General features: G+C 48.0%; 6 protein-coding genes across 6 annotated transcripts; 2 read left to right on the top strand and 4 right to left on the bottom strand.

Moving 5' to 3' along the window:
• Nucleotides 1–682: 682 nt before the first annotated feature.
• On the bottom strand, nucleotides 683–1,687 carry C7M61_004561 (uncharacterized protein; the record flags this gene model as incomplete). The annotated part of the gene is made up of 1 exon (XM_024859880.1): nucleotides 683–1,687. The coding sequence occupies one exon, from the start codon at nucleotides 1,685–1,687 to the stop codon at nucleotides 683–685; it is 1,005 nt and encodes a 334-aa protein (XP_024712029.1).
• Nucleotides 1,688–4,394: 2,707 nt separating this feature from the next.
• Nucleotides 4,395–5,336, top strand: C7M61_004560 (uncharacterized protein; the record flags this gene model as incomplete). The annotated part of the gene is made up of 1 exon (XM_024859879.1): nucleotides 4,395–5,336. One exon carries the CDS (start codon nucleotides 4,395–4,397, stop codon nucleotides 5,334–5,336), a length of 942 nt encoding a protein of 313 aa, XP_024712028.1.
• A 333-nt stretch (nucleotides 5,337–5,669) lies between these two features.
• Nucleotides 5,670–6,011, bottom strand: C7M61_004559 (uncharacterized protein; the record flags this gene model as incomplete). The annotated part of the gene is made up of 1 exon (XM_024859878.1): nucleotides 5,670–6,011. The coding sequence occupies one exon, from the start codon at nucleotides 6,009–6,011 to the stop codon at nucleotides 5,670–5,672; it is 342 nt and encodes a 113-aa protein (XP_024712027.1).
• Nucleotides 6,012–7,445: 1,434 nt separating this feature from the next.
• C7M61_004558 (tetrahydrofolate synthase) lies at nucleotides 7,446–8,975 on the top strand (the record flags this gene model as incomplete). Its single annotated transcript, XM_024859877.1, has 1 exon — nucleotides 7,446–8,975. The coding sequence occupies one exon, from the start codon at nucleotides 7,446–7,448 to the stop codon at nucleotides 8,973–8,975; it is 1,530 nt and encodes a 509-aa protein (XP_024712026.1).
• A 54-nt stretch (nucleotides 8,976–9,029) lies between these two features.
• Nucleotides 9,030–10,241, bottom strand: C7M61_004557 (uncharacterized protein; the record flags this gene model as incomplete). Its single annotated transcript, XM_024859876.1, has 1 exon — nucleotides 9,030–10,241. One exon carries the CDS (start codon nucleotides 10,239–10,241, stop codon nucleotides 9,030–9,032), a length of 1,212 nt encoding a protein of 403 aa, XP_024712025.1.
• Nucleotides 10,242–10,879: 638 nt separating this feature from the next.
• Nucleotides 10,880–13,642, bottom strand: C7M61_004556 (non-specific serine/threonine protein kinase; the record flags this gene model as incomplete). Its single annotated transcript, XM_024859875.1, has 1 exon — nucleotides 10,880–13,642. The coding sequence occupies one exon, from the start codon at nucleotides 13,640–13,642 to the stop codon at nucleotides 10,880–10,882; it is 2,763 nt and encodes a 920-aa protein (XP_024712024.1).
• Between the last annotated feature and the right edge of the window lie 831 nt (nucleotides 13,643–14,473).

Raw genomic sequence — 14,473 nt, 5'->3', positions numbered from 1 at the left:
CTTCAACACAGCTATCTGTATACCAAGTGCGGTGTAGATATATGCACTATTCATGAGACAGAGCAGATAGCCAGATCAGTGTAAGTATTCCACAAACATCATAAAACCTTTTGAATTTTGCCTCTACGAAGCTCTCTTATCATAAACATATGTATTTTAACATCATTGGTGAATGCCCCTATTCTAGCTTGGCTGGTGGTCTCGGTAAAGGTGGAGGATTCCGTGAGATCACGTGACAGATGACTACTAGGAGCAACTCATTGGCCGCAGGCTCATCGGCCCGCGATGTAGGCTCGATCCTGTGACTCACCGAAATTGCCATGACGTCTACGCGCTAGAAAGCTTAGTGATTTCGCCAGGTCTGGCGCTAATATACACGGAACGGTAAGTAAGAGTCCGGAGGCCTAGTAGCACCCGTACACCGGACATTTTGCCAATGTCGTAAGTCGCTCGTCTAGGACGCCTGAAAGTTGCATAGATCGATGCAAACCAGATCGTTCTCCGAAATCAGTTCTGCGGGAGAGCTTCTGTAAAGATGGCACTGACATGTTGAGTAAATGTAGAAGACATCATTGAGTAAACGTCAAAGTAGTTGCCATAAAAAGAAACTGAATCTCTCGATGCTGAATCTGACTTACTCAGAATTCGTTCCTTGCAGAGATGAAAAGTCGTAAACGGGACCTTAGTTGGTTTCTTTAACGACCATCTTGACAAAGCGGTAAATCTCGGACTTCAATCTGAGAAGCTCGACGTTCTTGATGGCTAGCTTGCCGTTCAAGCGCTTCACAACTGTCTTGACGATGGTGTTGATTTCAGAATTAGCCAAGCCCGTGACGCCACTCCAATCCTTGCCAATTCTCTCTCTGGCTAGCGTCAACTTGAAACAGCCAACGATAAGCTTCTTGAGGCCGAATCCCATCTCTGTGTAGTTGAGAAAGTTGTTCGACTGATTCAAGTACCGCAAAAGGTAGATAATGTCCATGTATCTGAACAAGTAAATAATACCCTTCATAAATAGCGGCAAAGTGAGTTGCAAGCGGCTTGTGAGGATTAGGAGAAATGTGTCCAAGGGCATCTCTGTAGGGTCGATCTTTCGAGCGGACTCGGGTGGGAACGAGTTGGTGATTTTCATCGCCACATACTTGACGGCAATTTTCATAAGTTGGGACCTTTCCGAGCGAAACTGAGCTTCAGATATTGTCAGCTTGGATTCTTCTTCTTTCTCGGGTTCTTTTGCTTCTGGTTCAGCCTCCGGAATCGCTTCCTCTTTAAGCGACCGCTTCACAACCTCTGCAGCAGCCAGTGCTGGAGGCAGTTTGGCAGTTGGTCTGGGAAACTGGGTGGCAACCTTAGAAGAGTGGTGGCTTTCGGCCTCAGAGTCTTCCTCTTCGTCGTCAGACACTAAGGAAGGCACGTCAATGAAATCCATAAGGCGGATTTCCTCGACCTTCTCATTGCTCTCCTCCTTTGTCTCGGCCATAGAAGTGGTGACAGAGGCACTAGGTGTGGGGAGCTGGTATTGAGGTCTGGAAGCACGAAGAAACGCCTCAGTGAAAGATTCGGTGGCGTTGGATGAGGCACCCTCTGGAGGCGCCATGTCGGGCAGAGGGCCCGAACCGGATTTCCGGTGCAAACGAGGCAGGTGGGACGGCACTTTGGAGTAGGTGTTGTCAGAAATGGTGACCATTGAAAACATACAAATTCGGGGGATTCGATGGTGGCACAGATTCGTTCAATGAATATTGGCCACGATGGTCGAGTATCAGTTACTAGTGGGAGTCAGTTGGGTTGAAACACGCGGAGCAAGCCTAGATCTCTGTTGAACTTTCGAAATATCTTGCTTTTGTTGAAAAGGGTAGATAGCTCGTGGCAGGTTTAATAATGCATGGTGGGGAGCTGTTGAATAAAACTTGGGGGAATGATAAGGATAATTAAAAAAAGTCGTCGATTTTCTAAACCTTGATGGTGCGGCTGGGGCGTGTTACCAACTAAAGAAGAAGATGGTAGATGAGTTTTTAGGGAGGATCTCGGTAGTAGTTTCACCGCGCTGATGAGTCAGTGGCTCGGTCACGTGATCGTATACGATTCTCCCATTTCCTCTACGGCCTGGGATCGTAGAAATAAGAAAATTATATCAGCGTGATGCTGAGAGTCCATAGAACCTGATGGTAGTTTTAGAAAATGTATACGATGTCTCTGTGGCGCGATCGTCACAGCCCTGACCGGCCGTGTCTCGGATTGACTCATTCGCACTCACTGTGGCCTACCGGAATCTCCCGATTGGGTGCAAATGAGAGACCAGTGTGGCGGTACACCCTGAGGTCTACTGCATTTTTCGAAGGTGGTCTAAATCATTTTTTACTAAGATGAGGATAAATTTTTGGAAAACATCTAGATGATCCCTAATTATGAATGCAACTGTGGCTCATAACGGATGTAAGGTTGCGGTGAGACGATTAGAATCGGTGCATGAAAGAATTGTTACGACTTTGTGGCCACAGGATATGGATACTTGTGAAGAGATTTTGATATTGCATACTTTTTTAGAATTTTGTCACATTTATGTATGGGGAATGACTCTTGAGGTCGCTCTTCGTAGAATAATCTAACAGGGAACACCACAAGAGACCAGCTTCATACACCTGATGACGGTCATCTCATATGATGTTAGTTTCAGGCAATTGAAGTTTTACCGGTGGTATCGTCCCTATCCGCTAAAATCTACACTATCGGTCCTTATGAACGGCTAATAACGTGCAAAACTATCAAGTCCTTAAATATGATGCTGTATCTTTCTGGCGTCCAATGAAAGGAATCATGGCGACAAAAGCTTCAGCTCTGTTTCCAAAATCCATGACTTTTGCTACCCTTATTGTGGAGAATCTGAGTTCAAGTGACACTTTTCAAGTACCAGACATCCAAAGAAGAAGGTGCAAGGTAGGGTGAGCAAAATCGCTTGATGCAAGGGAAAGCCCCAAAATGCCGTGTTTTCAAATTCATAACATATGACAAATTTTTGAGCTTTATTCAATAATTTCTAGAAAGATCTGACTTTTTAGAACATGGAAGAGAGGAAGATGCGACCTAGAATACCATCGATGAAATCGTTCAGCATGACGAAATGAACTCCAGCTTGGTGATCTGCCTGGACATGCCACAATCAAAACACCTTTTGAAAGAAATGAAACTAAAAACCCCTAGTTCCTCCAAATATTAAAAAAGGGACACTACCTCTTCCAGCGATACTCATGACCGAACTTCAGAAAATAACCTGTAATATTCTCCACACGGTAATTCGAAAAATGTCCACAGAGGGTAATCCTGATGTGACGGGCACCCTTATAAATTAGGCGGCTCCTCGACATGGCTCCCAAAGATTAAGCTCTTGTGGAATGAAAAGCGTTCTATTCATAAGGAGAGCAGATAGACAGTATGAGGTCGAAAAGGTCGTCTCAGATATGCTTGCAAAAGACCCCAATCGGTACATTGGTCACAATATTGCAACAGTTTTCTTAGGTGGTGCAGCCTGGACCGTTACTGACGTCAAAGTGCAAACACTTCCCAAGCTGGACGAATCTGAAAGCGATTTGGATTATTCCAAGTGCTTTGACCGGTTTTTGCGACGTGAGGGTATCTTTGATTTGGGGACGGGGCCGAATCTCGAAGACGGAGCTTGTCGGCTTGTCTTTTCAAGAATGCGAGGTAGTGAAGCGCATCACCCAGACCAATATTTCAACGCTCGGTTCGTTGAAAATGGATCAAAAGAATGTTTTTTTTTCTGTAACTGTATACGAGTACGGGACAAGCAGACCATTCTCCATTCCGGGATCATCTTACCGTATCAGGTTAATGATACAGGCAATTCAAGCACCACCCGCAGCTCACCTTTGCATGCTGATGATGAAGACGCCTCATTGGATGGTAAACTAAGTTTTATCCGAGAGTGTTTTCCACTCTATCTGGGTAGACAGCTCTACGGCTATCCCATGCTTGATTTGTCGAACACATTTGAGCTTCGCTTGTCCCTTCCCAAATCTTCATTTTCTGGCTCATCCGCCAGCATGATAATTACTAAAGTGAAACTCACTATTAAGGAGGTAATCTCATGCCAGATTCCTCTCAATTCTGATTTTGATTTGCAAGAATTTACACGGACGCAAAGTTTATCTGAAAAATCATGTCACTTCTTATTGACAGCGCAAGACTCACAACAGCATTGGGGACGAGTATCATGGGTGATTCCAAACGAGCTATTGGATTGCGTGCTTCCCGATTTAGGGCCCACATTCGCGTCTGAACATCTTCGGAGAGGTTATCTCATCAAGGCTCTGGTCAGCCTTCGATGCGACGATAATGGCTCCAGCTCAACCTTCAGAGCTCTGGTCCCACTTATGATGTCAATTAATGATAAGGGCAATGGAAAGAGCCTCATGGGAGTTGTCAATAGAAAACAACAAGATTTGGTGTTTGTTGATTCGGCTCCCATGTCTCCTCTTGCATTGCAAAAAGGGAATGAATTTTCAGCAAGGAGACTACGGAATATTACAACTGGTCTTTTAAAGTACTACTCATGCAGCTTGTTATACAATGACTCGGTTGTCACGGTCACAACGATATCATTGTCCGTCAACGCAATAACTCGGACTAAAAAATCGAAGTTAAAGCTTCAGCGCCAGACCATCACAGACTGTGAAAACGCCATTGTACAAACTCTGAGCGGACTTTCGGTAAAACCAGTTGCAGCAAACCTTCACCTTAGTCGTTCGCCAGACTTGATGCTCTTCACACCACTCATTGCTTCAGATGTGAAGCTCACAGAAAATATGTACTCTTTCGCTCAGCTGAAGCTCATAAAAGTGCATATATCTCCGGGAATGGCGTTCGAAGAGATGTTTCAGCTTTTCGTGGTCTGTTACAAGGAGGTTCGGGAACCGCCAATCCTCAAAAAAGTCACTATAAAAATTATCGAAAAAACACTTCTGCCGAACGACGGAGACTGGATTCTTGAAGAAAAGACTCTTGTTTTGAAATCAGATAAACTTTCAAGATTGTCTCAAGTCGAGTTAGAAAAAGTGAGAGTGGTGGACCAAGGTACTGAGTATGAAATTCCTTCCCTGGTTTTGCACTGTATCATTCCAGCAATTGAGCCCACACTATACTCAGCATCGTTACATAGGGAATATGTGTTTCGAGTGAAGGTGACAATTATCTACAACGGGTCAACCTCGAAGAAGCTAGTCTACTTTATTCCCGCTCCAGTCCTGATAGAACCCCACAAAGAACTATTTATGGATCCTCCCAAATACCAGCCATCCATCACTAAGCTTGAGCGATAGTCGTATGTAAATCAGTGATATTGAACATGTGCAAGAAAGCACATATCGCCAGGCTCTTGTAAAAGTGAAGCCTAAAGCTTGACAGCAACAAACACAAACAACATTAATTAGGCATATATAGATATAAATTATTGAATTGAGATCACATTAGCTTTGAGATTCATTTCGATGTGCTCCTCGCCGACAGAATTCAGATAAGGAAGCGTGGCCGAGCCATTGAGGGGCCAAGTTCGAGACAGGTTAACTTGCTTTGCAAGTTTTGGGATGAACTACTCTTTGGGGAATCTGCTTACCCGTCATAGAATGTGATGGCCGGAATGATAACCCGTTCTGCTATGGCTGGGGGTTTTGTGGGGCAGCGGTGGGGCGAATCTCATTAGCTCCCAAGTGGCCAAGCTCAATATCCTGTCTTGCAACTCTGGCGTCATGATTGAAGCGACGATTCTCCTTGGCATTCCAGAGGGCTTGAATGAAAAGCTCAAAGATGAGCACCGAATTTACGATAGGGAGGCCCGTGCCAGTGACACCAAAGTCATAGGCCATATATGCCACGACGGCAAGAGCTGCGGTACCTTGAATAACGAAAGCTGCATACCCATAAGCTGGGCCAAAGAAGTATGTGTGAGCCAACTGCCAAAGAAAAGCTAATATCCACGCAACAACTTGAAGAGCCATAGCTCCTCCAATTGCTTGCTTATCTCCATCGCTTACCGACAAGCTGTGTTGATGAAAGAAGTAGAGAGGAATTGCTAGAAAAAAACCAAGGAACAGAGCCAGAAAGGGCCAGATAATCCATTTGATCATGAATCTTTCCACCTCTGCAGCTCGCTCGTTGTGGTTCTCTTCGCGCCTTGCATTTGGGTGGTTCTGGTTTGTAGTAACTGGTGGATCCCCTGTTGGATCCGCTGTTGGATCCCCTGTTGGATCCCCTGTTGGATCCCCTGTTGGATCAACTATTGGATTACCTGGTTGACGCTCTGTTCGGTCCTGATCCCTTTGGCGCCTTGTATTCGTGTCGCTCTGGCTCTCTGAAAACTCTTCAGGTGTGTCCCTCTGGTTCCTTGGAGGCTCTTCAGTGCTTGTCGACGCTGATTTGGTGCCATGTTGATCTTCCATTCCTGTTGCCTGCTTCCCATGGCTGGACTCGGGGTTCCCTAAATGTTCGTCTGTTTTTATCAACTCTTCGTTTTGGCAACTATCATCGCCGCTTTCTGATTTAGCCTTCCCCATCCTCCCCTCGGAAGCCGAATCAGATCTGGAATCTTTCTTGGCCTTGTTCTTATTAAGGATGTTTTGAGCGGATTTCACTATTTTTTTTGCAGCCAGGCTACTGTCGACCAGGGGTTGCTCATCATCGGGATTTGGTTGTGAAGAAGAGTTGGATGACATCCTAGAAACCCGCTTATGAGAGAAAAGAGTAGGATGGGAAAAAGTAAACAACCCAGTGACGGGTGGCAGGAAGGGGTGCTTTTTATACGGCTGCAAGGTTCATGTAGGTACTGCAGAATGAGCACGCTAGATCAGGGACCGTTGGAACAGAATCCGGAGTAGGGAAGAAGCCAGATATAGCAGGGAGGCGGGGGAAAGTGTTTTAGTCAATTTTTGGAGACTTTCAAAGAAGAGATTTTGGGATTGCATTCTTTTTTTTGTCAATTGAAATGTAAGTGAGTGTTCTTGTGGGGCAGCTGGAAGTGGTGTTCCATTCAAAGGACCATTCTTCGAGTGCCTTTTCAATAGGACATTGTCGTCCAATTTGCATTGCTTCACTTAAATCCCCAATTTCATCAATTCTTAAAAAGAAAAAAAAAAAAAAGAAGTCCCTCATTTCCATGAATAGCTCACTTTACGATCACACCTATTTTGTGCGGTTCTATCCACACCTGAGCACAGGATATAAATACCAAACGACCATAAAGCACCACCCATAAAACCCAAAACACCATTAAAATCAAAAATTCCCCCAAAATCCCAAAATCTCAAAAAACCTGAATCCTCCCCCACCCCCACAAACTCCCTCGTAATTCCCCTCCCCGTTTCCTTCTCCCACCTTTAAGCGTGGCTACATCCAGTGCGAAGATATCAAATCCTCACCTCATGCGATTGCCCTCCATGTCTAACCGAACCTACAAAGACGCCATTGCGGCGCTCAACAGCCTTCAGCTGAACTACGCCTCCATAGAAGCCCTCAAGCTGCAAAAGGACTTTCTGCCCAAACAGCGCTCCGAGCTCTCCATTGCCGAGGTCTACGAGTACATCCGAAGATTGGGCTACAAGCCAGTGGAGTTTGACCGTTTGAATGTGGTGCACGTTACTGGTACCAAGGGAAAGGGCCTGACGTGTGCTTTTGTGGACTCTGTGCTCAGACAGTACAAGGGGGGACCCTTGCTGAAGATTGGGCTCTTCACCAGCCCGCACCTCAAGTCGGTGAGAGAGAGAATCAGAATCGACGGCCAGCCGATCACGGAACAGAAGTTTACAAAGTACTTTTACGAAGTGTGGGACCGTCTTTCGACCACCACGTCGCTGCCCGAGGAGTTCCCGCTGTTGCAGCCTTCGGATACCGTCAAGCCCATGTACTTCAAGTACTTGACGGTGCTTTCGTTCCATGTTTTCATGTCTGAAGGCGTGGACACTGCTATTTACGAGGTGGGCGTGGGTGGCCGCTACGACTCGACCAATGTCGTCCAGCACCCCACCGTCGCCGGCGTTACTTCTTTGGGAATCGACCATACCTTCATGTTGGGCAACACCATAGAGTCGATTGCGTGGAACAAGGCAGGTATTTTCAAGCAGGGCTGTCCTGCGGTTGTTTCCGAGCAGACTGAGTTCCCCGATCTGATCAGCACCGTCAAGGAAGTCGCCGACGAGGTTGGCGTTTCGCTGTTTGAGATCGTGGACTCCTCGATCGTCCCCACCGATATCAAACTCGGTCTTGCGGGCGACTTCCAGCGCCAGAACGCCGCTGTGGCCGTGAAATTGGCAGACATCCACCTCCGGAAGCTTGGAGTGCCTGCCGCCGAGTTGCCCAACTGGAGCGACTCTTCCTTGCCAGACAAGTTCATCCAGGGCCTTGAAAACACCCGCTGGGACGGCCGTTGCCAAAAGCTCACGAACCAGGACGGCTACGAAAACATCACTTGGTACATTGACGGCGCCCACACGCTAGAGTCGATTCACGTGGCGCTGAAGTGGTTTACGCAGAGCATCACCAAGCAGAAACAGCGGCCTGGAGCCCCCAGAATCCTTTTGTTCAACCAGCAGTCGAGAGAAAACGCCGGCGAGCTTCTTGCCAAGCTCCACGAAAACCTCTCCGAAAACAATGTGAAGTTTGACCATGTCATTTTCACCACCAACATCACCTGGTCCGACGGAAGCTACAACAGCGACCTTGTCTCGCTCAACAACTCCAAGGAGCAGGTGGACAAGTTGGTGATCCAGAAGGAGTTGGCGGAGAAGTGGGCCGCCTTGGAAAAGGGCACGGCGCAGACGTCACGGAAACACATTTTCCCTAATATCGAAACGAGTCTCAACTTCATCAAGAGCTTGACCAACGACGACCACCACGTGGACGCTTTTGTGTGTGGGTCGTTGCACTTGGTGGGCGGGTTCCTAGCCGTGTTGGAAGGCGAGAGAGACTGATGCTATTTATTACACTAATTTCCTGTTGTATAGATTCTACAAAGACCCCATCCATTAATTGCCCAGGTTGTTGTTGACAATGTTGTCCTTGGCGTCACGAACAATCTCGTTGATGTTGTGCAACGAGTGTCTCCACTCCAGCAATGCCTTTTTCACCGTGTTCAAGTCCTGTGCAAGCTGCTGCTTGTCGCCAGCCAAAACGATTCTGTTTGCTCTCACCAAGTTGAAAGTCTGGTCCACCTGGTTCATTTTGCCCTCGATAACGCCAGCCTTGATCGAGTCGATCAACAACTTCTCGAACTCAGCCTGCGAGGCGGCTAGCTCGTTGGGGATGTCGCTGTATTTGAAGGCGTTCTTGCCGGCATTGTCGCTCTCGACAAAGAACCTCGTCAAGGCGAGAATCTTGGATTTGGCAACAACAGTGCTGGAGATCGACGAAGGAACAGCGCTGATGAGCTCTCCCTTGGTGTACTTGTCGAAGATGCTCACCTGCTCGTCAGAGGCATGTTCTTTCAAGGCCTGGGCCACGTTGTTGTTCACCAAGAAGGTCACGTCCACAACAGAAGATGCCAAGGCGAAAGCAATCAATTTGTGGAGCTCGTCCAAAGAAAGTGGGTGCTGGGAGGTGAACTTCTTGATCAAGTGCAAGGACTCTAACGTATACTGCTTGTCCAAGGCAACGAACTGCCAGAAAATGCTCTTGATCTGGGCGTCCAGGGCACCGGCAGCGGCAAGCCACAGGACCAAGGAGCCGCCGATGGAGCTCTGGATCAATGCAAAGTCAATGTCTGTGTCGGTGACGATCTTCAAGATCAACTCGATGAAGTAGACCCTCGTGGCGCTCAGGGCAGGCAAGAAGTTGAAAAACGTGTTCAACACCGACAAGACGGTGGTGGGCTTGAGCGAGCGTCTGTCTCTCAACAGGGGTTTCTGGGCTGGCGTGGAGGCAATTAGGAGCTTGATCAACTCACCGTCCTTCTGCAAAAGCGTCTCAAACAGCTTCTGCTTCAACTCCAGCGTGAGGTAGGCAAGAAGGTAGAACACAGGCTCGAACTCTCTGTCGGGCAATTTGGTCAAGATCTCTGGCTTGGCCACGGTCCAGATCTCGTTGGCTAACGCTTCCTTGTTGGAGATGCGTCCAACGGCGTCAAAGTGGGCTTTCAACGCATCCAGAAAAGTGTTGTTTTGCTGGACCGCGTTGATGATCTGGGCGAACTCCTCGACAGAGTCCTTGATCTCGTTTTCAACGACAATAACGGAGGCCATGGCTTGTACGGGTTGAGTTGGAGTCTGATGCCTGCGTTTTTTCAGCGACTTTTTCTGGTCGTGTGTGCACCGACGAGGGTCCCGGACGGAGGTGTTTCGGGTTGGGTGGTTTAATTTTTTTAGTGAATCGAGGGTGGTAGAGAGTGTTTTTATTGGTATTGAAATAACGTTTTGGTCGTTTTTATTGGGGCCTTGTGGTCAGGTTGTAGGGTCGGTTTTCTCGATTTCGCAGCCATCGAGGTGCGATGGACCAGTAGTAGAGACAATGAGAGAAGGTGGATTGAGGATTTGGTGAATTTTGAAAACGTAGATTTTCTAGTATTGGAGCGTATGTCATGCGAGTGTTGCGTTTTGGGCTTGGTGGTCCAGGTGATGGGACTTAAGGGGTTGCTGGTCTCTGACTCGAGGAGTAGTGTTACCTGGTACTCCGAACAGCATCAACCTCGAGCCAATTCATGCGATATGACCGTATCAACATATTGTAAACTTGTGCGTCTTGGTCTTTGGCTCTTGTGACTTTGGCCATTCAATTCGTGATTGGTAGAACTTGAGCAGTGACTTCATGTCCCATCCTCACGCATAGCTTCCCCATTGAGGACGCAAAGAAGACACTTACTCCGTAGTCTGTCGACACGTCGCTAAGTTCCATCTTCTTCTTCATCCTCCTCCGTGATAATGGCCTGCCTCTCGTATATTCTCGAGGGAGCCCCAGTATCGTGTCTCCATCGCTGATCACCAATAGACTGGTCTCCGTTCGCCAGCCACTTGTTCTGAGCATTGTCAGACTTCTTTGGATCCAAGATATTCTTCACGGGCTTGACGACGCCGCTCATGGTATTGAACTTCTTGAAAATTGGCGGTGATGGAGACCGGCCCATGCCGTTATGTGGAATAGGCGTAACAGGTGCTGGTGTATGTACGCCAGGAGAAGGCGGAAGCTTGAATGTTTGACGAGGTCCTCTGAGCGAAGGGTGTGCTCCGTTTCTGAAAAACGTCTGCTTCAGACGGGGCAGCAGCGGTCTATCAGCGAAGTAAGAGTTTTCTGTGAACTTTGTTCTCAGTTCACTATCGTCCGACGAGTTACTGGAAACCTGGGATAGCGAGTGCTTCTTACTACGACCCTGCTGGCCGGTGGCCTGTGTGCTTGTAGTCATGATCAGTGTATCGGAAGCCATTCTGCTGGTGGAAGGCCGCTTTTTCTTCAGGTTTGTGGAAGTTGACGGCGTCATGCTTGACGAATGAAGCTTACCGTGCAAGAGATCTTGCTGGGAGTTGTTTATCGACAGATCGTAGATTCCATCATCATCGTAATAATCTTCGTCCATGTCCGTGCCCTCCATCATCTCGAGTTCAGACTCTGACATGGGATATGGCTGGCTCAGTTGCGAGAACTGACTGATTTGTGAGACCATAGACTCTGGTCTCTGTCTTCTGCCGGACGATAAGATGCTATCGTGGTTTAGTGAGTTGGTCGTCCTATCGGCAGCTTCTCCTAAGGAAGATCCAGTATTATTGGTATGGGACGTTTGGCTCGAGGCCTGGCGATGATGACCCAATTCGTGTAACATCTGAATCTCAGCGGGACCTTGGAGTTGGATCTCGTTATCAGGCTGGTATGTGCCATTGTCCTCAGTTGTAGCGAGAGGATCCACACCTGTTCCATCTTTCTCGACAGTCCTAGGAGGGCTGTTAGAAGTCCGAGGCATCGCCTGCGTGCCGTCAGGAACATGCTTGTTGGGAATGTTGAGCTCTAAGATTCCTGGATCTCCATCGCTTTGGTCCGCCGAAGGTGTCAAGTTGCTTCCATCGTCCTTGTCCTTTTGGCCCTTCTTCCAGAACTGAAGTTTGTTGAGAATCTTCTTACCCTTGCCCATCTGCTGATCATTCGAGGCTTGGTAGCTGAAGGTGGATCTTCTATCGTCTGGGGTGAAGGATACCTGCCGATGAATACGACCCGTTGTTTGGAAAGAACTGTCGTTTCCAACAGATACAGGCGTCTGTGGTATCTGACTGGTCAGGGCATCCAGGGGTCTTCGAGAGAGCCGTTTGTTGTAAGAGGCCCTAGGGTTCAGTTTTCTATACTCCTCCGTGGACCGTCGTGAGACGCTGGCCTGATCGGGGTTCACTCGGTTGGAGTTGATGCTCAATGTGGAAATGATCTTTTCAAGAGGCTGCGTGCCCGAGTTCTGGTCCGGAAGCGAAAGTGCACTACGGACTCTCTTCCTAGACTTTTTGATCTGCCGCTTTGCCTCGTAGTACCGCCTCCGCTTATGCTTGTATCGTTTCTTTTTAAACTCTCGCGTGAGTCCGAGTTCGTAAAATGCAGTGAGCGTGTTGGTGTGGCCCTGGAGGACCAGTGCTTGAAGAAGGTCGGTGTCAATGTTGAGCTTTTCAAGGCGTTTCAAAAGCTCACGCTCAATCTTTGTCTGGAAGGGGACCTTGTTCTGGCGGTAATGCTGGTTGATGGAAATGATGGACTCGGCGTCGTTGAAGGAGGAGTTTCTGCGCTCCAGATGCTCGTTGGTGAGGTCGATAATGAAGGACGAGTTGAGGATCTCGGAGATGCTGGGCCGGGCGGCGGGGTCTTTGTTCAACATTTTTCGTATGAGCTCGACCACGCAAGGGTCGACGTTCTCTGTTCGTACAATGGGGTCGTCATTGACGATCTTGAGCTTTATCTGCATTTCATCATCGTCGTCAAACGGTAGCTCGCCGTACACCATGGCGTAGAGAATGACACCCATTGACCAAATGTCCACGGCAAAACCGGAATATTTCTCTGTTTTGAGCATCTCCGGCGCCATATAGGCGGTGGTGCCACACACAGTGGACAAGAGCAGCCTCTTGTAGGGATTGAACTCGCGGACAAAGCCGAAATCGGTCAATTTGACAATCAGCTTCCGCTTGTCCGCCAACAAGATGTTCTCCAACTTGAGGTCTCTGTGGGCCAAGTTCAACGAGTGCACGTACTTGATGCCCGTGGCTATCTGGTAGAACAAGTTTCTGCACACCTCGATGTCCAAACGGCGGTTTTCGTAGATGTAGTAGAATAGCTCTCCGCCTTCACAGTACTCGAGCGCCATCCAGATGTGCAGCTCCGTTTTGATCACCTCGTACAACTTGACAATGTTCTTGTTCTTGAGCTGCTGGTGGTAGTAGATTTCCCTGACGATGTTCGGGTCGTCCAAGAGGCCGCATTTGAGCACGACATTGACGTTCAACAAGACGTGGCGAGCCAAGTACACTTTGCCAAAAGCACCCTCGCCTATCTCCTCCACGATCTTGTAGTTCCCTATCTGCGACACCTCAGGCAGGGTGATGCTGAGGTAGAATTCGTTGAATTGGGCGGCTAGCTGAGCCGTGTTGTTGTTTTCGTGCGCACGTGACGGAAGCGCCGACATCTCGCTGCGTTGTAGGGGGCCGAATCCGGGTTTTCTGGAGAAGTAGTAGTAGTAGTAGGAAAGTGGTGATGGTATACTGCAGGAACGCTGACCACACCGTTGGGGACAATTGCCGAGCCGGTACAGAGGGGATAATGGGGGTGGTTTCTGTGGTGGTTTTTTGATGATTTTTTGGGAAATATGGAGATTTGGGCCGGTGGAGGTGTGGGTGGTTTTGTGCTTTTAAGTGTGGGTTCAGTGTAGGTGCATCAGGCAGTGAGGTGTGGATGAGACGGACCGATTTAACCGATGTGGAAGTTGGCCCGATTGGGGTATATAAATTGGTATTTTAAGGCTGGCAATTTCATAGAATACTTGCTTTTTTTGTCTTTTCCATAGAATCTTATCCAGGTCGGCTGTGTTCAGGGTGGCTGGTTTCGCAGCCAGTAGACCCTTCATGCGGCGCAGACCGTGGAGGTGTTTTTTCCTGGAGCAATTGAATGGTGATGGGATTTTGGAGATTTGGTTAGGGTATGAAAAAAAGCTGAATTTGCCGAGGAGGTTGCGTGGAGGTACGTGGGGTGTGTGTTTTGGTTTGTGATGGTGGTATAGTGAAGTGGGGTGACATTGGTGGGTGACATTGGTGGGAGTTTTTAGGGAAGTGATGAATGGGGGTCTCTAGACCAATACTTTTATGAGATTCCACCTGGTTTTAGGAATTTCACCTAGTTATGGGGAGCATTAATATATGGCAGGTTCTGTCTTCTCTAACTTGAGGTATTCACATCTACAGGGTATCAACACACCACATTCAATTTTAACTCATATCAGGATTTTCGGTTTATGCATATA

This window comes from Candidozyma pseudohaemuli, assembly GCF_003013735.1.
Source record: "Candidozyma pseudohaemuli strain B12108 chromosome Unknown scaffold00015, whole genome shotgun sequence".
NCBI lineage: Eukaryota > Fungi > Ascomycota > Pichiomycetes > Serinales > Metschnikowiaceae > Candidozyma > Candidozyma pseudohaemuli.
The sequence above is the reverse complement of the archived record's forward strand: the minus strand, read 5'-3'. Positions and strand labels throughout refer to the sequence as shown.